This window comes from Aplysia californica, unplaced genomic scaffold (assembly GCF_000002075.1).
Source record: "Aplysia californica isolate F4 #8 unplaced genomic scaffold, AplCal3.0 scaffold00455, whole genome shotgun sequence".
Classification (NCBI taxonomy): Eukaryota; Metazoa; Mollusca; class Gastropoda; order Aplysiida; family Aplysiidae; genus Aplysia; species Aplysia californica.
In genome coordinates, this window is record NW_004797725.1 from 535,942 (window position 1) to 562,230 (window position 26,289).

A 26,289-nucleotide genomic window follows, 5' to 3' on the forward strand; every position below is an offset into this window, starting at 1 on the left:
AGAGCCTATCTCTCAAAAATACTGCATGCCATTATGTCATGTGTGGTAGTGATACGAACGGAGATGGGGGTCGCAGGGTTTCAGAGGTAAAATTAGCGAGAATATGGCCACCAAAGTTGGTTATATCTTTAGCTTGAGAGTCCAAGGAAACTGAAAATGTACATCTTTTACGCCTTTAATCAACGTTTTTCAGTAATAACCACACAGAAATGTTCTTTACTGGTCATGAAAGGTGTCGAGCTAAAAAAAAAAAATTGGATAAAAATTCCCAAACCTACCTGAAAATGCCAATTTCTTCACTTTCATTATTTTGACGAATGCCTGATTTCACCTAGCTGCCTCACATATGAATTGGGCCTTCAGGGTTGATTTGACATCATCTGTCCATGCAAACTGTTGACTCTTATTTGTTGACAGCAGGTGATTTAACAGTTCTCTAAAGCCGTCGTCATGTTAGAAAACCAACAATGAAAACTTAGATTACAGTACTTCTGGTATGGGACATTTAATTGAATGAAGTATTTGCAATGGCATGGTATCATTTGTAAAATTTTTATATTTACAGGAATTGAAGCAAATGATCTTGCCAGTCTTCTGCATAGATTTGAAGAAGGTAGGTCTATATATTTTATTAGGTGTGCCCTCACTCAGATTCAGTAAGACACATGGCTCAGATTGTTTGTATGATTTTTACTGTTGAGTCGAATGAAAAATTGTAGCGGTGATCATAAACTGGTGAAGATTGCATATCATGGCGCAATTCTACTGCGGAATACAGTGGAACTTGGATTCAAAGAAAGGAGATGGATTCCCCCCCTTTTGTTTTCTTTAAAATCAATTAAAAAAACACCAGGATTCTACGAACACTTAAATTGGCATGCTCGGATTCATCGAGGTCGATTCCAGGGTGAACAGCCCCCGCAGATGTGGCTTCACTAATTTTTCTCCCACAACGAACTTGATCTATTCCCCGCAACCATCCATTGCACATGCCTTGTGAACCATTATAATTTAGCCGATTCCAAGCGACCAGTCATTGGCCTTCTTTCATACCAATACATGCGTTGTTTGCATGTACACGTGTCTACTCTAGGCCTTGCCTGTGTCGTGATTGGATGGGGGGGCCTGCACACATGTGACTGGGCGGGGGGGGACACCATTGGTCCGGACATGGAACGTCACAGATACAAACACGTCAGTCTTTTTTTTCCCTCGGCAACTGATCATTATTACAATGATAAGCTAGATGTCTACGTAACAAATTGTGTGCTGGTCTATGGAATCAAAGGTGGCCGTATGCTAGGCTCTACACAGCAACACAACTTTTTGGCAAACAGTCGGGATGACACAGGCGTGCATTTGAACGAATCGATCTTTTTTTTTGCACATCTCTTAAAATGCAGGCATTTCAGGCAACACTTACTACTTCACTTTATACATTACTGCTCAGCGCCTGTGACTTTCTACACAAAACCTCATGTTTGCTGTAACGAACACTCAGATTCAGCGAGATTTTTTGTCCGGCACGGCGACCTAGTTGAATCCGATTTCCACTGTAGTGACATCAGATGCTATTAAAATTTATTTTAAAAAATCGTTTTTAAAAGAAAGCTTAAAGAAGTGTATCAATTCTCAAGATATTCATCCAGTACCCAAAAATATATAAAGTTGAAAATTGATATTCTTGCCCTAACATTGTCTTGAGGACCTGTGCCACCCCTTGTAGAGAATATGTTATTGTAATGAACCTGATAGCATTTATTATTTCTTTTCAGCCACAAGTTCATCAGATGATTTGAGTGTGCCCACAAGAGTTGCAAAAAATCGAAAGTATGTATAACAATTTTTTCCCCCCCCCGTTTGAATTGATATGTAGTGCTGCTTTTGGGGGAGAGTTAATTGAATTTTGTTCTGTCAGTGAAAACAATTTTCTGGACTTCAAAGTATCCTACCTCTTAGAAAATCGATTTGACTCTGCTCAGTAATGATGGTTTAAGAATGGTCCTGATAAAGTTTGAGAACCGTTACTTTTGGATCCACTTACTAAGAAAATGTACCTCTGTAAACTGAAGTTGCACTTACTTGCTGGTGAGTTCACACAGTAAGGTTGAAGAAAGATAACCATTTTTTTTGTCCCTGGGGATATTGATTGCTTTATATGGATGGCCACTATATTGAAATATTGACGAGTATAGTTACTTGTACTTTGCGTCTATGAAAGAGGTTGCCCCCGAATAATTGATACCGTGTTCAGTTCTTGCTCATTTGATTGCAGGTTTGAGGGTGTTTCATTGGTCTAAAACAAAGACTTTTATTTGTGTACTGTGTTGTATGACTTCTTTCTTAGCCCTTTTCCTTTTGGTTTAAGCAAGCTTAAGTGTTTTATACAAGGAGACTATCCCTTTTTTGTTATTAATCTGATGTTCATCACCTTGTTACTGGTGAGCAAACTCTGTAAACAAAATTTTTTTAAAAACAGATTAGAAAGATGAAGATAAAACGGATTGAGTATACGTGTCTTGTTCTGACAGTTGTGCACATCTGTGCTGAAATTCATTTGGTTGGTGAATAGTTTTATTATGATATTCAGATATGTAGGAAAATAAAGTTTTATTTCCCTATGATGATCTCCATGATAGTGATTGTTGTAGCTACTTCTCTCATCCTGCTCTTGGCTTCTTTTCCTTTGCGATTTGCCTTCAAATTTCCTCAGTCCATGAATTATGGCTATGTTAATTGGCCTGTGACACATGTGTCATAATTTTTAATCCCCTTTGTCATTTGTACTGTTGAAAGTCCCTTGTTCACCTCAGCTGTTCTTTCTTGGCCCCCTGCCATAACTATTTTAATTTTCACAGTGGATGCTATTAATGGGTTGCTTTGGTGTCTTTCAATAACAGCTGGAGGACATTCTTGAATGATTTATTTCTACTCTTTTAACGTTCACTTCAGGTGACTATTTCAGATGTAGAAGGCAGTATTGTAGCTCCTTCTTATTTCTCACCTTCTTTTGCTTCACAGGGAGATACTTTTGAGGGCTAAGAGTGCTGGTAGCAGTCCAGGTTTGTACAATGTGCTGCTTTCATATAAATTGTTTAAAAAAATGTATCTTCATGTTTTTTGCCTTTGTCTTACTCTTCATCACATGGTTGTTGAGTTGTGTTGGAGTTTACATGTGTATGGTTGGCGCGTGCTCTGGTGTGGTATGCTCCATCTTTCCTACCAAACATCCACTGTCCTTTACCTTTCCTCCTTTTTTTGTGTTTGTTACTCCCTTGTAACACCATTAATCCTCTGCACTTATAATACAAGTGACCTAATTGTGTTGCAAGTGTTGTAAAACTCCAACCTTACTAAAACGAAAAAGAACCGTGTTTGGCTAAGAATAAGAAGTAGAACCAGCAGACTACACCACTGACCTACTTGTTATTGTTGTTGAAAATATTCAGTAAATCAAATGCAAAGAAAAGAAACCTCTGTATATGCTCCGTTGATGTTTCATGACTACTCCTCAACTCAAACAAGGTTTTACCAAAACAAAATACCCTCAGTAGGAACTGTATTATTAGTGGAAAATTTGTTTTTTGAACTCTATGTCCTTCCTTACATTTTGTTATTGTGACAGTGATCTTCCTTTATTTTTTAAATAATTTTAGGTATTTTAAGAATATTCTAAATGTGTTACATACCCCCATGTATCAATGATTTTTTTATGAGCTGGTGGACTGGTTTGACCTTGCTTGTCTGGGCCAACCAGGTCAAGTCACGGGCAATATTGCATACAGACGTAAGTCATTTTTGGCGGCCTTTGAGATATGTCTGTATGCAATACTGCCCGCGAAGTGGGATACATCTCAGCAGACTCGATAAAATCTTCCCCACTCTGGAGTAGAGCTCACATTTTCTGTATGTGCAATGACAACAGGCATAAGTGTTTCACCACATTTACTGCATGTAAGTTGGAGAATGAAGACTTTTTTTTATTGGTAAGGGGATAATAAGTGTTAGTCCTTTTGTTTGTTTGTGTTCGTTTTGGTACTTACAGTCACACATATAAAAGTAATGTTTTCTGATTCTTGCAGCTGCCACTCCACCAGCTACTCCTCCTCCATATGGAAGGATCTCAGTTTCCAAGGGCCCGGGGGTGTCGCCTCAACAGCCTGTGCTTTTGCAAGGGGGTATCAAGGCTCACCCGATTCAACTAAAGTTTTTGTTGCCTCCAAATGCGTCTACTACACAGAGTGCTTCCTCATCTACAAAGAATGAATCCAGAATTTCTGCACTACCTGTGCAGATTCTGCCAGCATCGAGTTCCAGTACATTGCTGAATCAGACCAGTCTTCTCACTCGTTCAGCCATACCACATACTTCTGCGATTCGACACCCTATCTCTGGCAGCGTCAGGCTGAGTGTTGTCACAGCTCCCCAGCTTGCTAAAGGTAAAACATCAGTTTTGCCTGGAACTATCAGAGCCCCAGTGAACATTCAAGCATCAGCGCCAAGAGTTGTTGTACCTAAAAACTCTCATTCAATCTTCATCCAGAGGCCTTCTGCTCCGGATGTTCGTATTTCTTCCCATGGTGTTTTGTCTTCATCCAGCACAGCTCAAGTCAAAACCCCTACCATTGTTGGTTTAAGAAACGGACCTACTGCAACCGCTGATACCAGAAAACAAAAGCTTACTGCGATTGTCCCTGCTCCCCCTCACTGTGTTATTTCACAGATATCTGGCTCAGCTCCTTTACAAGCAAAGCCAGCTTCTGTCTCAACATCAGGAAGTTTGCTAACTACTACTTCTACTTCTTCGGCGACTACATCTGCCAATGTTAGCCTTCTGCAGTCAATGCTGGAATCACAGACACCAATGAATTCTCAAATTACTTCTACACAGCTCAGTGAAAGGCTGGCCTCACAAACTGGGAAAGTGTCTGCAGACGGGGTAAAATTAAAAGGTTTAAACAAGTCCTCAGTAAAATCAGAAGTTGAACCGTCAGTGCCTGCCATTACGATAAAAGCTGAGCAGCTCAGCTCTGCACAGTCCCAAAAGCAAGGTGTCAGCAGTGCTTCAAATTCTCAGGATCATGATTACTGCTTTTTGAAAATGTCAACGAAAGATATTGTGCAGCAAACAGCCCGTAACATTAAAGGTGATAGTGCTATCAGTGATGTGAAATCAGAATCTATGGAAGTTGTGAGCTCAAGTGATTTGAATACGGCAGCAATAGAAGATATGGAAGAAGAAAAAGATGAAGTCCCCATTGAGAGCACCACGCCTCAAATTCCTCTCTCCTCTGAGAAAGTGAATGAGTTTGTTTTTGAAGAAGGTGAATTTCTCATTGATGAACATGGCAATGATGCCATTCCTTCTGAGGACTGGATTGTTCCTGAACATCAGGGGTCTCAGGGAGAATGGAATTCAGCAAGAGTTGTTTCATTTGGTGGTGATGATGAGTCAAATAGCAGGCGGAGGTCTCGAAGGTATCGCAGAAGGGCAGAGTTTAGTACAAGTCCTGTCCGTGAGGATACTGGTAATTTCTTTGATAAGATTCCTTCATACTACACTGCTCTTTCTATACCCACCAAGCCAACGAAGACAACTGTGTTTGCCAGTGCAACGCGTGCTATTGGCACTACCGATCATTTGGATTTTGTTGATACCAGTGAACAAGTGGATGATGGGCATTATGACAAAGTACCTGCCCACCGACGCCTTTTTACTAATACAATCAAGGAAGTGGAAATACAACCTGAGGTGTCAGATTCAAATGTTATGTCTGAGGATGAAGAACCTTCGAGGTCATCTCAATCTCGCAGGTCCTCATCTCGTACTCGCCGGTCTTTATCTCGTTCTCGTAGGTCCTCGTCAAGACATTCCCACCAGTCAAACTCCTCACATCGAGCAAGGCGTTCAAGCTCTAGGCACTCAGCCGGCCACCATCCCAGGCACTCGCGCTCCAGGTCCCCCGCCTTGTCTGCCTCGGGGAGCAGGGACCGGCAGTCTCGCTCTACCTCCCGGCGGACACGCACCATGTCCAGAGGATCTGGACGCTCATCCTCCAGTTGCTCGACCTGCTCCTCTCGGTCGTACTGCTCTACATGTTCGGGTTCCTCCTCGTCTCGGTCACGGTCGAGGTCAGGAAGTGGTGAGAGGTTCAGTCGCAGTGGTTCCAGTGATTCCGCTTCTTCGAGGTCAAGGTATGGACATCAGAACTTGGTGGTTGTCTTGTTTTTACTTGAAAAATTTTTTAGGTTTCCTTCCTTGTGGCAGAGTGAACAGTTACTGTGTGTTGCATGAATGAGTAAAATGAATAGTGTTGAGGGGGTTCACTGGGTTTGGGGAAAAAAACAAAAACCCCTTTGATATGAGATACTCGCCTAATGATAAATCATAATAATAATATATATTTATGAATGTTGTGTAGACTTTTTAGTTGGCTGTCTCAGACTCTTTAAGAGTTTCAGATGAGTTGGAAGTCCATATATGAAGATCTTATATATACATGTATACTCGTAAATAGTGGAATCTGCTGAAACTAAAAATGGTTAAAGCTGAAGGCAATGGTAATCGAAAAGAAAATAGAATCCCTGATTTTTTTTCTTGTCTTTGTGAGGAAATTGTCGATTTGCTGAGAAGCTCCTATTACTAAACAACAAAAGTGGGTTATGTCGTCTAAATGTTCACGAGCAACCCTCAAGATAGGCAGATCATTTAATCTTACACGCTTAAAAATAACGAATCAGAGGAGGGAGACATGAGAATGTCTATACTATATATATATATGTGTGTGTGTGTTGATTGTGGGCTATGGGGAGACATCGCCAGTGTACCGTTTGCCCATGTAAACATCTATCACTCACATCAATAGGCCTACTCAGCGTGTTTACTGATGCAATTACTGTCTCTTCAAATCTAGTTCACATACACATGAGCATGTGATGGCATGTAATGTTTCATGACATCACTGGCATGGGGCCTTCTCCCTTCTCTCTGCCTTGCTCGACACATAGAACAGTACAGTCGCAGCTGATAGATAATAGTATGGTGTCTGTAGTACAGTACAGTATGCTGATCTATTCTTTTGTCTGTTCTGTGTGACTGTTTGGCAGAGTAAGCAAGGTGCGTGGTTGGCGAGTGCTCTGGTGTGATTTGCTCCTTCTTTCCTATCAAACACTGTGTTCATTGTTGCCTCAGAACTATTTTGTACAAAGTGCCTCTCAACTTATATACACTTTGGACAAAACTGAGGCGATGATCTGTCGTCCTTAATCTCCCCTCCTTCTTTTTTGCTAGCTACACTCTTGTATCACCTCTAGTCTTCGGCACATATATGACTTTATGGTGTTGCAAATGACAAATAAAACGAATGAACAGGCTGACAATGTTGAGGAGAAAGCACAATCATCCTACAGCTCAAGTTACAGTTGCTGAAAGAGGTCAATGACAAAAAAAAAACTTTCAAAAAGTGAAAATTGCCACAATGGCATTCCCAACTTTATACTCTTGACAGTCATGACAAGAAACGAAAAAAATTCAACGACAAAAAAAGTAAAGTAGTGACTCTATTTGAGCAATTGCTCCAAATTTTAAAACATGGCTAAACTGAAGAAAATCTGGCGGTCCTAAAGATTTCAATTTACGTGGATTCCACTGTATATTACAATATATACTAGGGGCATTTAATACATTTTTACACTGACTATGAAAGAAATGAACTAGAAAGTTGAAATTTGACACTCACAATGTTTTTTCTCTTCATAGTCTATTAACAAATGTGATGCATCGTGGTGAAATCAGGCGCTCGTCAAAATAACGAAATCCGAGAAATCAGCATTTTTTGGCCAGTTTGGGAATTTTATTTGAAATTTTGTTTTTTGGCTCAACACCTTGTATGTCAATTCAAAAACACTTATGTGTAGATTTGATGGAAAAGCGTTGATTAAAGGCACAACTAATTTAAATTTGCAGTTTCCAAGGATTCTTAAGCTATGGAAATCACATAACTTTGGCGGCCATTTACTCACTGATTTTACTTCTGAAATCAGGCGACCCCAACCTCCTTCAATCTCTAATATTTCGACTTCTAATCTATTCAAGATAGATGGATATTTTTTCACCAGATGCAAGGCAAATGAACAGGCTTTAAGATGATACCAATAACTCCATATGATATGCCCAAAAATTGATGAGCGCCTTATTGCACCGCGTCGTAGCACAAATTGTCACAGTTTTGCTATTTGTATTTGACTTTCAAGTCCTGGAGCATAAATGTGACCTTGGATGGGATTCTTAACCATTCCTCCACTGCAGATATATATAGCATCTGCATCACTATGGAAAAGATGTTCTTTGAGAAGTTTTTTTCAGTTATGGGGAATAGAACAAGTCAAAGTCGAAGGGTGGGGGAGAACTTCGTCGCCATACTGCCTTGCTGTCAGAGTTGCTGTCTCTGTTCTATGCACTGAAGCATTTTCATGCTGCAGGAATATTTTTTTTTTACATCTTCCTTTGTTTTCAAGAACTTCCCTTTTACTTCTTTAAAAGTGCTCTTAAGTCTAAACTACTGGTTGGATTTTTTCAAAACTCCACATGCTGTGTACCAGAAAGATAGAACTCACATTCCGCAAATTTAGTTGTTTTATGACAATTCTTTCATTGTCAGGGTAAAGACTTACCGAACCCCCCTTGTACATTATAGTTTTTGTGTGCAATAATTTCGGGATGTCAGTCCTAGATACTCTAGTAAGAAACTACTTCGTGCTAAGTGGACCATAAAATCATTGTGAAAATTATCTTGGTCTAACAAGAGTACGGAAAATAAATGTTCTTTATAATTATGCCTTATGAAAATCTATCAGATGCACATCAGCAATTATTGTCATAAGATATAATATAGTTAGTTAAATGTCCTCTTTTCAGGGTCTAATCCTAATGTTCATTCATAGGTCTCGTTCACCTGGTAGACAGAGAGATTTAGACATGCGCAAGAAGAGGTCACGGGCACATTTTATGCCAGATCGTCATGGTCGACGTAGTTGCTCTCGATCAGATCGACGGAGCCGCTCTAGATCAAGGTCAAACAGTTCCTCACGAGGGCAGAGATGGAGGTATGTAGTCAGGAAGAAAAGGACGTGTCTGTGATAGTAGTGTCATGGACATGTTATTCTGTTGTTGGGACATTTTCTTTTCTTATCAGCTGTCATTTTACTTATTTCAAGACACAACTTCTTATATATGCACTCATACCCAAATGAATCTGCGTGTTAGCTCATAATCCTGTAAACAGTGAAAATATAAAAGAATTAGGCCATTGTCTCCACTTGCGCTCAAACCTTTCTGAAAATAGAAAATTTTCATGTATTCTCACATTTGTTTACTAGGAAGTGGAGTTGCGTATTGGTCATTAATTAATTTTTTTTTCGGTGGTGGTTAGTTTTTTCCATCTTTTATTATCTGAATTAAAAGCATGAAGTTAAAAAGAGAAAGTTTTTGAAAATGAGCTGACACTGTTCAAATGGCTATTTTGCTTCTTTCCCCTTTATACAAGAATCTGGGATATAGATATAAGTGAATCAGGAACCAATGTTGGTATTGAAAGGGACGCACTTAAATGCTTATGTTACAAGGTCAGAGAAATGTATTTACTGCTATGTGTCCTTACAGCATAACTTGATTTATAGGAATTGAATATTCAGTCATATTGAGTTGTTGTAAGGTCTTTACAAGCATTTTTGTCCTGGGCTAGTAACAGTTTGAAAATAACTGCACCTTGTACATCATAGTTGTGGCTTTAGTGACATTGTGGAAGCTTCACAAAGTTTGCCTGTTTTCACCCAGGTCGCACCGGCACAGGACAAGGTCGCGTTCTTCAGCGGAGCGGCGTATTTCACAGAAGCGCAAAGAAAGAGAGGAAGAGAAAATCCGTGCCATGGTTAGAACTTCCCTTTTACATTCTTCTTGGTGTGATGAGTCCTTGTGTTACAATGCTGATGAATGTCTTTCTGATTCATACTGTTGATAATACATATTGTAATTATTATAAAACCAGTCGTCTTTTCTGGCTGCTGAGAGAAAAGATTTCCAATATTATTTGTTCTAACTAACATTCATTTACACCTCTCTCTCTCTCTCTCTCTCTCTCTCTCTCTCTCTCTCTCTCTCTCTCTCATTTTGTTTTGATTAAAAGAGGTGTGAAGTATTTTTGAAGTATTAGAAACTTTTATACGAGACTGGCTGTGTTTTCACAATCTCTTACTTCTTCTTCTTCTCGATCGCATCATACTTGAAGTCTGGTATCTGTCATAAATTGGGCCGTCCTGCTCAGTTCATCTGTCGGCCCGTATAGCTTCTCTTGCAGCGTCAGTGGGGTTGGCCACGTTTCCTGTCTCAGGGCCCTGTGTGTCTTGTAGTGCTGAAGGATGTGTTCAACAGTTTGGTCCGCCTCTCCATACTGGCATTTTGGTGATTGTACTAGTTTAAAACATTTGTACATATGTTGTCTCAGTCTTGTGTGTTGTGTCCTTAGTCTGAAGATAATCACTTGTTCTTGGCGGGACAGCTCATGGTAGCCCTCTGGTGTCTGAGGTGCTTTAAATAGTGTACTTATAATAGTTTTTATTTCTATGTAGTTAACGCTGTTGTCTGGTTGCTCTTTCTGTGCTCCTAGTTTGGCTATCCTGTCTGCCTGCCTGCTCATTTCCTAAGACACCACAGTGCGGTGGAATCCACTGCAGCATGATCCTCAGACATGGGATGTCCTCAATTTCTTTTCGTAGCCTTGGTAGTTTGCCGGAAGTGATTGCCTGCAGTATTGACATGGCATCTGTTAGGAACACTACTTGGCTTTGGGGGTCTACCACATTCTTGATGATGTTTGCTGCATGTATTAGAGCCTCCGTCTCTGCCCTGTAGTTTGTACAATGTCGCCCTGTTGGGACTGCCTCTGCTTGTCGTCGCCCATTAGGAAATTGTACGTACACTCCGGCTCCTCCTCTTTTCACAGCATCAGTGACAGATCCGTCTGTATAGATCCTTATCCATGCTTCTCGTGGGTATCTTTGTTCAAGCATGGACAGGGTGAGGGACTTCTTGCTCAGGTCGCTGTGGTCATCTTTTGTGGTGAACATAGGAATGGACGTGTGTATAATTATGTTTGTGTTTGTCTTTTCCCATGATGGTGCCTCTGGGGTGTGGTTCAGCATGTTCACGGTGGGTGGTAGATGGTCCTGTAGGGATCTTTGGATTTTTCTGCTTTCTTTGATGAAGTTGGACCCTTTTAGTCTTGTGGTGTTTGATCTGGCTGTTCTTGTGTGCAGTATATGATCCTCCATAGCTGTGGCCTTGGTGTACTGTATGAGGGCCTTGCATTCCCATCTCCTCTTCAGGGCCACTATAGATGTTGTTTGTTCCATCTTTTCTATAGGCGTTGACCTCATTGCTCCAGTGATTATTCGGAGAGCCTGGTTTTGCACTTTTTCCAGAGTGTATTTGTTAGTCTGTGCTGCAGTCATCCATGCACTGGATCCGTACTTGAGATGGGGCCTGATTGCGCCTAGATAGACCTCTCTAAGTGTTTTCTCATTTGCTCCCCACTGAGTCCCTGCTAGTTTTCTCATGATGTTAAGTTTCTTCCTGGCTTTAGTTTCTGCATTTTGAATGTGTTGTTTCCATGTGAGACGTTTGTCAAATATTATTCCAAGATACTTCTGTTGATTCTCGAACTTTAGGGGGGTTTTGTCTAATGTGAGGTGTTTTGGCTCAGCCTGGCTGAGAGTGAAGAGTGTAGCAGAAGACTTTTCTTTGTTTACGGTTACACACCAGGTTTTAGTCCATGTAGTGAGTTTGTCTAATGCGCTAGTTGCATGCGATATGTGGCAGTAGTGATGAATTCCGCCGAGCATCAAAGAACCAGGTCGTCTGTATACAATGCGGCATGTATTCCTTTGGGCAGTTCTTTCATGAGGTCATTGATGAAGACGACAATCTCTTAGATTTTAGGCAAATATAACTTTTCTTAATCCTTACTATTGTCATTTTCCTCTACTTCTTTTGTATGTTTGTTGATAGTCGAGGCAGACCTTGTGCTGTTGAAGCTAGAGAGGTGAGCAGAATAAGTCTGATTCCCTGTAAACATTTCTCTGTTGATACCCACCCCTTGGCGCTCATATGACCTTTTGCAGTTGCGAGGGCTGTAAAACCCTCTACTATAAAAAAACCAAAACTTTTCTTTGTCTTCTATGTTTTGCTTTCTTACCTGATGAATGATTGGGCCACAGGTACGACAGGAAGGAGGATGTATGGCCACATGAATAAACCACTGGTCAAAGATCCAATCAATGAGTTGAGGAGGGGAGATCAATCCATAATCTTCCAACTTAGAACACATGTACCCCTCAACCAACATCTCAACCGAATTGGAGTAAAGCAGTCTACTGCCTGCCCACTCTGTGACTACCCCTCAGAGACAGTGGAACATCATCTGTTCTTCTGTAGAAAACTAACTGATTTAAGGGGATGTTTTCTTCCCAAGCTACCCCACACATCTAATTGCCTCTACTCCTCAAAACAACAATTAGAACAGACATGCAGCTATTACCAAATGGCATCATGCAGAAGAGTTAACGCTCAGATGCTACTGGATCGCTAACAACAACGACAACCTACTTTTTGTCCCCTTTTCTAATGGCCAAAAGCAAAGGCATCGACACTTTGGAACGTGTTTTGAGAATGGATGACTTTTACATGAGATATCTGGAGATGATAGTGGTTAAAGATAAATTATATCCTAATTCATATTCACAGGAGGAGCGAAGAGTTGTCTATGTTGGTAAAATTCCTGAGGGTTTCACCAAGAGACAGTTGCATAAGAGGTTTGAAAGATTTGGTGAGATAAAGGAAGTGAAAGTCAACTTCAGAGAACATGGGTAAGTATATTTTCTACTTTTATTGTTTTCAAATGTGTGTTCTGATAAATGTTGCAAGCTTTTAGCAGAGCCACCAAAATTATTCTCTGGGAGATGTAAAAATAAGTAACCTTATCAATATATGGCAGAGCTGCCAACCGTATGCCAAAAAAGCATAATTTTTTTTTTCGCCATTGTACACTTGTGTACTGGTACGCCTTTTCATCGATTCGGTACGCCTTTTCATCGATTCGGGTTCGCACTTTCTCAATGTATGGGGCCATGCCGGTACTTGTCATCAGCCAGTCGTAGAAAGCGCTGGTAATGAAGTTATCAGTTAATACTCAAAGCGGATACTATTTCACAGTGCACTGAGGACTGAGGCTGGCATCGTGTGTAGCTCGATTACTTTCGTGATTAATACTGTTTGTATCTTCAAAATTGAAGACAACTAGCGCCACTGATGGAGTCAGCCTAGTTCTTTGTCAAGGCCTACTGTCAGTCCCATTTCCCAATGATCAGTCATTTGCATCCGCTGCGAACAAGTTGCGATACTGATTTTAGGCTTAGTGTGGAATAATCATGAAGATCTATGTACAGGGTGATTAAAAAACCCAACATGTATAACTTTTTTTTGTTAATGTTTTCCTCCACACTGAAGTTTCGCTTTTCAAATTTGCACTCTACATTTGGAAATAAAAAGAAATTTGTCTGATATTCATTTTAGATGGATCCACAGAACAATTTTGCTCTGCATAGCTCGTAAAAAAACAATCCGTTTTCAGCTATGTCCCCATTTTTGTAGCATGACGCATCAGTTCACTTTAGGCCTACCCTTAAAAATCTCAATGATTGCGTCATATTGCAAACTACAGTAGTCTAACAGGCCAACAGAAGTTTGCAGATAGTTTTTCTCAAGTTTCCTTTGCCTGCCGAGATCATGATTAAGATTATTAAAGAGCAGAGAGCTTTTTGTATTGAACTTTTCCTCACCATCAACTCATTTCGTAAGTTTTGCACAAGGTACGGAAACAGTAAAGTGCCCTTAAAGCCTTCTGTGATGTCAAGGGTGAAAATTATCCATCAGTTAGATCCTGTAGAGAATGAGAACTAAATATTCCCCGACAAAATGACCACTTTAGGTTAAACACACACCGTTCGCACCCCTTTAAACTAAACATCACCAGGGTGCAAATTCAGTAGATGAGCCCCAAGAGACGTCTGTCTGTAGGCAGTGGCTTTCCTACATCTCAAGGCAGGTCTTCATCTACGACTGTACCATTTTCCCGTTCGCGAAGCTTTCGGAGGATAGCAATGTGTTCATGATTCCTCGATCGTCGTGAAAAGCCTGTACATTTCCTCTATGACATTTGGTTCCTTGGCAAAGCCCATATTCACCGACGCATTTAAATGTCGAGTCCAAAGGAGGACATACAGACCATTGGTTCTCAGAATTCCAAAATTTAAAAAATATTATTTTAACTCAGTAGGAGAAAAGAAATAGTCTTTAAAGATTACAGCGATGGAAACATAAGATTTTTAAAATAGAAAAAAAAGGAAAAAACAAACCAATCGCTACACAGCTTTCCATAGAAGATCTTTTGAATTTGTGCATTTTACATTTATAGGTGGTTCTTATAAGAGCCATTACCGTTTTCGAAAATAAATTTCTTCTTTGTGAATTTTATGTCAAACAAATTCCTTTTCAATGAATTATATCTGTTCCAAATTACATTTTAGTAAAAATTTTGTGTGAGATATTTTTTGAAAAAGTTAACTGTTGTTTTTTTTTTATCACTCTGTTGATCCATCTCAACTAGCTGTGAGATTGCACTCTCTAGATCTAGTCCTATGTTGTGAAGGACAGTGATTTCAGTGGAATAATTTAGATTTATTTCGGAGGATTGTACACTTTTTTTTTCTTAATCTTACACTTTTTGAACATCAGTTGTATACTTTTTTATGGGTTGGGGTTGGCAGCTCTGGTATTGTTTTTATGATCCCATTGTGACATAACTGTACAAAATGTCTTTTCTACTTTGAATATATTACTCCTTTGTTTCTACTGATGGTGGTATGTACTGATTTCACAGGGTGGCATTCAAGAAGGGCTTCAAAAACAAATGAAAGATTTTGGCCTTTGAAAAATGTAAAACGCATTGTCAAGCTCGTAAAAGTTTCTTTACTTAACATTATGGTTTAGAACATTGCCCATATCTGTATTCTCTGACATACCAGTTATGTTCCAGAAGATCTATGCTTAGTGTTATAGATATGTTATTAAAACCAGAGCAGCTGAATATTCTGGTGGAAAGAATGTGTTGTAAGATGATTTGTTAACACATTAACTCTGAACCCCAAGAATATGATCTAGAACATTCCTCATTATCTTAACTTCTGTTTACCCAATGGAAAAGAGGGAACTGTTTTAGTTCAGGCTGTCTTTGAATCGCTATTGGTACTGTCTGCTCTTTTTTTGTTGAAATTTGTTCATACGTTCTCTCTGAAGTTGTGTATATTTTTGGGACATTATTTCCTTTCAGGGACAACTATGGCTTTGTCACATTTACCTATGCTTGTGATGCCATTGCTGCAAAAGAGAGTAAGTCACCTGGAGAAAATTTCTTTCTTTTGGGGTATATAGTTTGCAGCGTGATGTTTATTTATTATGAATATGTGTAAATCGCAATTCAAATTCTAACTAGTGTTAAAGCATTTTCACTTTGTTTATGCTGATATTTACCAAACTGATGAAAAAGTTATCACTTTGGGATAATTAGCTAAAGGATAGTGCACACTCTAGTACACAGAGGAACCGAAAGAATTCTTAAAGGAAGGATACTGCACTGGTCTTCAATGTACCAAGTTAAATAGTCATTTACTTTGACATGGCATTTCATACTCGGGTAAAATGATATGTGCAGGCAGATGTTAAGCACTGTGTGGCTAGATATGAGTTTGTGGTATGTAAAAGGATGAGTATATTCTTTAACTCTTTTTATCCGGGCTACGAGTATACTTGTAACAACGACTAGACCAGGCTACAATAAAGTCGGAACAGCCATACGGTCACGTCAAACAGCTAGTTCTGCTTGTAATTACTAAAATGCGGCAGTGCTAGCTCTGTCTGAATATTTCAATTTTCCAATGAACAGCGTTTCTTTGTTTTTGGTGGGTGTAGAAGCTTGAAAAATGTCTCAAAAACGAACATTCACGACCGACAAAGTACTTCTTGAAGTGGCACTGGGTTGTGAGGGGGAATGAGACTAATTTGATGAAAATGGCTCTGAATCAAGTTCCATAAATTCCGTTGTGGATGACAATGAACAGGAATTAGACTCGTCTAATAATTTGATAGAGATTCAGATTATGGTGAAGGCACCAGTACTGGAATTCGTGCTGTACCGATGGGTAGAGCTAGATCACCGATGGGTAGAGCTAGTTCTATAAATCCAAGGGGATGTCGTTGATGCGGCAATCAGGGTCAAGTTGAATATACCTCAAAATATACATAGTGCAATTGATGTAATTCCCAACCCTATACATTTTCAGATACTACATTCAATTTCTAACAGAACTGCCAACTTTCCTTAAAATCTAAGAGTAACTCTGAGAAATACAGTACCGTACTTTGAAATGTACACACTGAATTCCCACTCATATAACGCTGCGGCACCTGGGCGGGTACAGAGTCCTGGGGGGAGGGGAGGGGGGGGGAGGGGAGGGGGGTGGGGTGGTTGCGGCCAGGATAAAGAGTGTCAAACTATGCTTTTGCTCTTTTCTAAGGCAGTCAGGTTTTATGGTACTGTATGTTTAATTCAGCATTGCTCTTTGAATAGCATGAAGCTTGAGAAAAGTTATTGAGTAATTTGCAGGGATGTCATTTTTCCAGGGGGAGGTGGGTTGTTTTTTAAGGTAAAAGAATAGTCATTCTCAGCATTTGTTTTCTGTTTACCCCCATATTAGTTGTGGCTGTGGTGTGTGAGAATACCATTCTGTTCAGATACATTTTTCAAGGCTGCTTGGTTATATTATGTTATTACTGAAACTGAGATTCAAAGGCTATTTTTTTATGTTATTGCTGCTTACGCAGTATTCCTGGTTTTGGGGACTACTGACCTGTTTATTTGTTCTTAGTCATTTTTGTTTACGATCATTCCAGTTTGTTTGGTTGTGGGCCTTTTTTGTGAAATATCTTTTTTTCTTAACGCATGTGCTGTCACTTTCATGATGCAGGCGATATATTCGCTAATAGGTTTTATTTCTCTCCTGCTACACTGATGTATTTGCCTTGTTATTCTCACCATTTGTATTTAGCCATTAGTGTTTCTTCAAAAGTAAAATGAACAAAATTCTTTTTTTTTTCCAGGAGGGAACAACCTCCCTGGGGAAATGAAGTTTGACCTTTGTTTTGGTGGAAGAAGACGCTTTTGTCCTGACCAGTATGCTGATCTTGGTATGGAAGCCAAAATTCTGCTTTTAGAGCTATCTTTACAAATTAAAATATTTGCAGCTGTTGGGAAAAGGATGCTTTGTTTTTTGTTGATGAAAGTAATAATATGCTCTCTTTTCTCAAATTGCTATGTTTGAAATATATTGCTAGCGCTAATTACAGCATTATGCTGTGCTATATAGTGCTGAATGTGTCAAATTATCAGTTTAGGTTATTGTTATGGTTGGATTTATTTGAGAAGTCAGTAATGGCCAGTTGTGATTTGATTCTTCTATTGTTTTTTTATGTTGCTTTCTCCATAATCTGATTCCTAGCACTTCCACATTCTAGTGATTATATTTGATCTGCTGTTAACTTTCAATGTTTCCTCAAAGAAATTAACTCAAAGATTTTGTAAAAGGATTCACCCAAATGTAAAAAAAAATTATATATTTGCCAGAGTGACTGCCGGGGCCCCGGGAATTCGATAAAAATTGTTGAGACCCAGGACAAGGCGTCACTTTTTGCCTGATTCTGTTACTTTTAGTTCGCGTGACTCAGCAGCCCGCCGGAGCTCCCCGGCTCGGGGTCACGGGGTTAATGAGCCCTGAAGCGACTTTGCCGGTGTCGGTCAGGAAGTTCGCATTTTTTACTATGTTTAAAACGATATAACTTCTTCCCCGACCCACATAGCAAACCATTACGCGGATGTGCTAAAAGCTCAATGTCTTGAGATTTATTCTGCGTTAGAATGGTTAGTTTCTGTGCCTTAGTTTTTGTTCTAGACAAGTGTTTGTAAAGTACCCAATTTGTCCTATTTTAGTTACAAACTTATGAATAAATGATTGTTAATTTAAAAAAGGCTCGACAGATCTCTCCAAAATCTGTGTTAAACTGACTACGAATATCATGTCTTTTACCATGAGAAATCTTAAATCTGCGCGAGTAGTAATAGTCAAGTTATAAGAGAAGAAAGATGCACATCTGCCTTTTTTTAACTAAGAACGATCAGCGTTAGCTCTTATTTTACTATTAAACAAGAGAAAGTTACTCTGCATTTGTTCATGAATCATGCTGTGTCTGTGGCAGCCTGCATACAACTAAAAAGATATAATATAAGCGATTAAAAAACCAACAAAACCGTGTAAATACATGGGTAGAGATAAACTTCTTGTATGGAATAAAAATGACAGCTAAAACATTCATTCTTAGTTTTTGTGTAGGAAATATGCGCGGACACAATTATGAATGTAAAGAAATCAGGCACATTGTCAGTTATTGCAAATGGTCATAGAAACGAAAAAAAAAGCTGGAAAAGTCTGGCGCTGATTCAGTGTCCCTGGAAAGCTAGAAATTTTTCTTATAACCCAATTACGAGAAGTCATCCCTATTATTCAGTCAACTTACAAAACCTAGACTTAGCGATTTAAGAAAAGTAAGGAATTTCTGGAGTGTAACATATACTGTTCGTGTATTAGATCTACGTTGAAGATGTATTCTAGCACTAAAATCGATTTGTACTTTTCATAGAGAAACTTCATGGTAACTTTTATAAACTTTCGAGAAAATATGAGCATATTCACGATTATATTAGACACATAAAGTTGTATTTGGAGGAATTACTTCATAGCCAATTGTGTGCCCGATGGATAGAATTGTAAAATTACAGCCTTCTATTATATGCGCAGATACCATCTTTTCTGAGTATCTGCACCAATGTTATGTCGTTCATGTCCCAAAAGTTCGACAGATTTTGACAATGCCTTTTTTTAATATTGATTTTTTTTCCATTCACGCTAGTCCAAAAAAAATTACAATTTAGCATTGCCGACTCCAGCGCGTCTAACGAAATAACCAGACAAGTTACAACGTCCGTTCTTTTTTGAGTCTCAAGAGCAGAAATGCGTGCTTTGGGTGCACTAACTGAGAATTACCATAAATACAAGGATACACCTTAAATTGTACGTTGAAAAGTACCAAAATATTTAAGTTGGCCCAGACGGAGCGGCGACAGGGAGCTGACCCCCGTGACCCCGACGTGATAAGGCGCCGGGTGGGAAACCCCCCGCGAAAACTAAAATTCCACTGCCGGTGCGCCGTGGGGAATGCCCGGGAATTTGAGGAAATCTGTAAATTGCCTTGAGAAAAAACCGGGAAGACCTGGGAAAATACGTAAAGCTCTCGAATATTTGAAAACAATTTCCAATAAGGTCAGTCAGTTCATTATTGCCGGTCGCAGTTGTGATGTTCGTTCTGCTTTTCCCGGTCTGAGAATACGTTTCACACGAACAGGCAGCTATGCCGGAAGTGTATTTGTGACACCGAGGCTTGATCGGGAATATCAAGATCTACTTTCACTTTCGTTACCACCCAGAACTTTGCCGGTGATAGTCTGATAACGCACCAGTTGTGACTTGCAGGTCGTGCACTTCAGACGCTGTGTCACCATGAAAATAAATAATTGTCACTATTCTGTCACTTGTGATAAAAGAAAAGCAAAGAAAAGGAAGGCAATACCAGAGGACAAAAAACTTGGAAGCAGATTTTATTTTAAAATTTTTTATTAGAACTCTCTACAAAGCGCACTTTGGTGCCGTTCGTGTATGGAATCAGGATCCGTCCTACCTTGTAAGCCTTGTTATTGGAACTAAAGGGTTTGCGTTTCATTGGATGGGTGATAATGATAGTAAATTAAAACCACATTTTAGCTTTCTGTTCAAGATTGGCAGATTTTCAGTGTCACTGCATCTTGCCCTCTCTCAGTTTTTACTACTCTCACACTGAATAGGTCTACTTGAGCCATTCAAGTTATTACTGTACTTTGAGTTTGAGCTATCATTTTTGTCTTTTATGTTTATAATATGAATCATGACACCAAGACTGGTTCTTGACAGTCGATATTCTGGTTCTAGGCCCTTTCACAGGCTCAAAGTAGGATTCATTTTTGTAATATAGTTTATATGTATGTAATGGTATATAAAGTGATGAGGGGAAAATATAAGTAAATAAAAACAGACTGAAATATCTGTCACACAAGACTCCAGTGCCACATTGACATTTTGTTGACTGGATATAATGTAGGCTCCGTACTTGTGTGTGTGTGTTATATTTAAATGAAAAACATGCTATCATTGCTATGTAACATGCCCCTGGAAAATTCAGAAGCCTGTTTGGCAGTCACCTTGATTTGTGAAGGCTGGAAACAAAAGTGTATGTGAAAACGGAGCAATCACCTCTTGTCTGATGTTAATAAACCAGATGTGTATTTTATACCATTTTGACGGTGTGGTTTATTTTTATGTTGGATATAAAGGTGCCGCTTAAAATCTGTTTTCTTATTCCCATTCACCACCATCACACGCCCCATATATATATATATATATATATCTCTCTCTCTCTCTCAGATGGAAATCGTGAAATTGAAGAAGAGTATGCTCCAATGCCCACCAAGATGTCAGAGGAGCTGGATTATGCAGCCTTGCTCAAACAACATTCAAACCAACAAAGGAAAAAAAGATAACACAAGGCAACGGGCTTGTCATCTCCGTGCCATATTATGCCCAATGGATAAATAGCATGGTGCCTCCTACTGCCCTTTCCAAGTATATTAGCATTTGATAGACCTGATTATGTGAATGTTAATTAGCTGTTTGAGATAGAAAAAAAATACATTTTGGGGTTCCCTGGTTGTTTTCAAGTGCATATGCATGGCGCAGTTTCTTTTTATTTTTCTTTGATACCTCTCCTGTTTTTGTAAGAATGAAGTTGATAGTCATGTGCAGGTTCTTGTGTTTTGGTGTATGCTTTTTCTATTGACTTTCATGCTTGTGTTCCAGTTCTAGAGTACTGGTTTGTTTGAAGTTCCAAGTCGCACTTTTTGAGGTGGAATCTTTCTACTGCCCCGGCCCGGTGATGAATGCTTATTGTATTGTGGGTACTTTCCAGTCATAATAATTGTAGGAAATCAACATCAGCTGTGCACTTAGGGTATGAAGATGTTTTTGCAGCTCTTCGACTCTGGCTATGGTCAGTTTTTTCTTAGGTGATTGACCTTGTCATTTGATTTGTACAAAATTCTCACGGTATGCATTGGTAAAATATCACACAGCCTTCATTCTCAGGAATACCACAAGAGATCAAATAGATTGTGGTATGTGTAACTTGTGGGGTTTATTTTTCTTGATATATAGATTTACTGCTTTAATATCTCATTAGCCTTTGCACAAATTTTGTCTCAGTTTCAAGCATTGTATTTCTTTTTGATAGTAGTGATCTGAGCATAAATGGTAGTTTTTATGAGTCTAGAGACAAGATTGTTTTCATAATGAGAGTACTTGCTATCAGAGGCTTTCGTCTCAAGGCCAGACTCTTTACTTTTCTTGATTATCCTATTTGTTTTTCATATATATAGATTAGGAGCTGCCAGTGTAATGTTTTTAATTTTTAAATTTATTGTTGGCATAATCTTGAATCGATGGACTTAACCCCATATTGAAAAAAAAAGTGCAGTGCAGAAATGTTTCTCGGCTTGTGTCAAATGAAAGTTCTAGATTAAGTGTTTATGAAGATTATTGTGAATCATATGCAAGGTGTGAAGTTGGATGTAAAATTGCTTTGAAGTGTTTAAATGAGTATGATAGTTTACATATGAAATGTATATATTGACTGACTGACTTTTTTCCGTTTTTGGCTGCGATGAGGTGCCAAACTCCTTGCCTCCGTTGTATGTGTGATTTTGTTTGTACAATAATAAAATATAAACCATTTTATTCTGTCTTAAGGTAATGATATGATCGTTCGTGTAAGTGAGACAGAATGGAACTGAAAAAAAAAATTTTATCATGCGAAAGGTAACCCATTAGCTTTAATTCCGTTCACAGATACTGTTATCATGTCTAATTTCACTTGTCAATAAATTTGTTATCCCTGGGGTTTTTTTTCAGGCCATAACTATTTTTCACCTCTTGTTTACTTTGGAAAAAATTCTTGATTTGTTGTGGAATATAGTGTACAGGTTTTTATCTTGGAGGGAAACTCAGATTTCCCACACCTTCTGGTGTTTTGTTGTTGATGTGCTGGCACCTATTGGTATTGTCACTTGCTTCTCAATTGTTTTGGGTTTTTTAATTATTTGGTTCTCCTGCTGTAGGCCTTTTCCGCTCCTTGGATCTTCCTTCTAAACATAGCTCCTTTGCCACTTACTTGCCAGTTGTACTCACTGTGGTTTAGTTGTTAAGTCACTGACATGTGCAAGTGTTACACTTAATTTAGACTTAAAAGTTTTTACTCACTTTTTACAGTTAAATGCTTTTAGTTTTTTTACAGTAGACCTTGTTTTACATGAAATTTATGATAACTTGAAAGGATTTCAATTCCCAATTTTTCCTCACTTTATTTCATGTATTGCAGCTTCCCTTAACAGGAACAAAATTCTAGCAGGTCTGGTTCTAAATAAGGAGTTTTGGACTGTTTCATCATTCCTCCTGGCTGACTCTCCCCCCACTTTCCTTTTATTTTTTCGTTGCTCACAGTAGCCTACTGTTGCCAGTATATGTTATACATCACGCATTCAATAGGTTAAGACCCCCCCCACTCTTCACAAAAACAAAAAAAAACAACAATCGAGGAACCTTTCCCTCTCTGCATACGCAACGGATGGCGTGGGAGTGGCTTTGTCTTGTGTGTCCGGGAGATGAGACACTAGCAAGCTGCGAACCATCCCTAATTTTATTTAACGGGAATGTCCCATTAAAAAGACACTAGCACGCTGCGAACCATCCCTAATTTAACGGGAACGTCCCATTAAAAAATGTTCTGATTATTTTTGTAGTGTGCAGCTACAGTATATAAATTCCAATATTTTAACCGGCATCTGTGGTGTAGGGGTTAGGCGCTTCGCCATCATAAGTAAGTGACCCGAGTTTAAATCCTAAGTTGGGTAAATTTTATCAATTATCTTGGTCTTTGTGTTGGGATGTTGTATCCCTCTCAGCCCGGATTGGTCTTGACAAGCAGGATGGAAGCTTGTCACCTCCTAAATGATCAAAATTGTCTAGATGGGCATAAAAACACCTACATTAATTAATTTTTCTTGAAAATTCTGTTTTGTTGGGTTTTTTGTTGTTGTTCTTAAACTATTAGTGTGGGCAACCAAGAAGTAAACGGTCTCCCCCTTTTTGTTCTTTTCATTAGTGTAGGACACTGCTAAATGCAAAGTCTGCATAATGAGAAAGAGTTCTCTGGTCCCATGAAGTTAGTGTTGTCAGAATCAGTTTTTTTCTGTGTATACATGTTCTGCTCTTGCAACTTTTTTAAAGATGCAAAACCAAAGTTTGTTATGCCCGGGTGTTCCCCTTTAAGTTTGAAGACTGCAGATAACCTGAAAAATGTAATGTGGAGGAAGAAAGGTCCTCCAGTGTCTTTTCTATCCATTTATGTGCTGAAGTTATTTTGCAAGAGAAGCTCTGCTGAAGGGGTCTGTTACTTCAGACAGCTGTCGTCATTGTTTAAATTTTCTTAAGACTAAGACGTTATGTTTGACATTTCCCTATGTGTAGTCTGGTTTTTGTTCCTTGACTCCCATTTTTCCTGGAGAGTTTCTCAAGTCTTGCTTGTGATTGCTTTCTTATAGCTGCCAGACCTGTTGCTCTGGAATTGGATTACATTCCAGTCAATAGAATTTCCTCGTGCTGACTTTCGTCATTAAAATTCATTTCTTGATATTATTGCACATTGTAACCATTTAAAGCGCAGTGGTTCATTGCTCTTGGGAAAAGTTCTTTCATCTTTTAAATCAGAATGCCTCAATGCTGTTCGTGTGCCGTGTGCCATTCTAGAAGCTGTTGGTCTTATGTTCATAAATTGGAAAAAAATTCTTGCTCAAAATTGTTATATGACACGAATTGAATCTTGTTTTATGAGAGAAATTTTAGGCCCAGGACTTTATGCATGCTAGTAAAGTGTCTTTACAGTTGCGAGCGCCGTAAAACCTTATACTACTACTACTAAAGTGTCTTTTTGATCTAGTTTTGTCTTGAATTTTAAAAAAATGAGTAAACAAATGTTCCTTTCTAGACTGTATTTTTCTAAACCCCAATACCAGAATAGGCAGAGGTGTTTTCTTTTACAGCAAGCATTGCTTCCTGTTATGGTTTTGTTGCAGCCATCTGTTTTCTTGGAATCAATAGTTTCATTGGGTTCCAACAGTTGTACTGTTTCTTAATGGGACTTGATATGAACTCCCTGTCTTTCTCTACAAATGACGTGCCATGAAACAATTTTGTCTTAATTTTTCAGCACAAAGTGTCACTTTTCGGATGTGGACCATAGAACAAGGTTCCCTTAGTTTACTTACATCCTCCGTAAACATGGAAGAAGTGCTAATGCAACGACAGTGTTCATTTTTATTACTATGAAGCCAATTATTTTCTTATATGTGTTCTTATAAAATGTTCACCTGTGGATGTAATTTAATTCATGTGTTCTACTTTTGGATTAATGGCTGTATTAATCTTAAAGTCATAGCATTTTGTACAGTTCTGTTTGCTTGTTTACCTATTTTTAGGTGTTTTTTTGTGGTGGTATTTTTTTCATTTTAATGTTCTTTGTATTTTGGTGTGTGGATACTGTGACTTGCTACCTTTATTGGTGGTGTAAAAGAGATATATAGCTTTCCATTTCTGAGTTCCCCTGCCTCTGTCCGTAATGCACCATTGCGTTGTGACCACACCAATTAAACTTCAGTCCATCTTGCAAATTTGAGATTAGAAACAACTGCTGCAATAGTCAGGGAAGAGTTCACAGTTCAATGTGATCCTACCTGGTGCGGACTTTTAGGCCCTACCCACCCAACTTGTAATATGGAGAGCTCAGATGCGAGTGCGATGTTTGGGGGAAACAAACGCGTCAGCGAGTTCACACTTCACTGTGAACCTGTCTGGGGCAAACGTATGTTTCATTGAGATTTACAACAGACATGTGACCTCATCCAAGAGAGTAGGTGGTCTGTGATGCAACTGGCAGTTCAATGTTTGCAAAGTTTCACTTCTAGGTTGATCAGTTGTGTCCGCCCAGGTTTTTGTTAAGTAAATTATAATCTGAAATTCGAGATCTTTACTGAATGTAATCTTTCAGACCGGGATCTTAGGGATGACTTTTATGTGGTAAAAATTCTGTTTTCTTATAACAGCAGGATCATAAAGAAACTGCAATTGGAAGCGGGTGGGATCAAAACGTGACTGTCTTTTTTTTTCCCAGTCCAACTTTAACCAAGTAGGCTATCCACCAAATAAGGTCAAACACTATTTTTGAAAAAAAAAATTCTCTTGCTCGTCATCTTCCAGAATTCATCAAAATTTTGCATAGTGTGTTTCTTTTACTATATCATGTTTCGTCATTACAATTGTGGAATACATGGATACGAACAAAAGAAATGTTGGGCCTAATTTGGGGGATACATGTTTTTTTATGAAATGATGAAATGTAATTTTTGACTGTGAGAGTTAATCCCAAAAGGAACTTAATGGTCTCTTGAAGAGTGGAAGTGCATATTAATATGTGTATTCATAACTCAGTGAACAATGTGCAACTTATGGTTTTGAAACTGTCCAGCACTTGAAAGAATATGGTTCTGGTCTGAATATTTCTTCCTACTTCCTAGATCCATGTCTTGTTTAAGTAAGGACCTAGTGCATGCCTTTGAGAGATTATCCTATGCAGTGTGTCGTGTGTATGGAAGCAGATTTTTGGAGTCATTATGGGTTTTTTCCGTGTATAGAATGTGCTCAAACTGTTCATGTATGCTAGGGCAAATGTTCTTGAATTTGCCTTATTTGTTTTGGTCTTACTCAGATGTTTCTGGCAGGTTTTATTACTTATACACTGACAATACCTTCTTTGTAGAATTGGCTGAAGGCTGCTGTTGGTGTGATCTTTTGTCAATTTGAAAAAAAAAAAAA

At 38.9% G+C, this 26,289-nt stretch overlaps 1 protein-coding gene across 1 annotated transcript in view; it reads left to right on the forward strand.

Moving 5' to 3' along the window:
* The window catches only part of LOC101854596 (platelet binding protein GspB), a gene marked incomplete in the record, with an annotated part of 34,373 nt that extends 8,084 nt beyond the window's left edge, over positions 1–26,289 (forward strand). Inside the window, 10 exon segments of the mRNA XM_005105176.3 lie at positions 566–613; positions 1,776–1,830; positions 3,022–3,062; positions 4,083–6,195; positions 8,944–9,105; positions 9,836–9,929; positions 12,800–12,921; positions 15,444–15,502; positions 17,270–17,356; positions 20,737–26,289. Of these exon segments, the coding sequence (XP_005105233.2) occupies positions 566–613; positions 1,776–1,830; positions 3,022–3,062; positions 4,083–6,195; positions 8,944–9,105; positions 9,836–9,929; positions 12,800–12,921; positions 15,444–15,502; positions 17,270–17,356; positions 20,737–20,852 (2,897 nt within the window).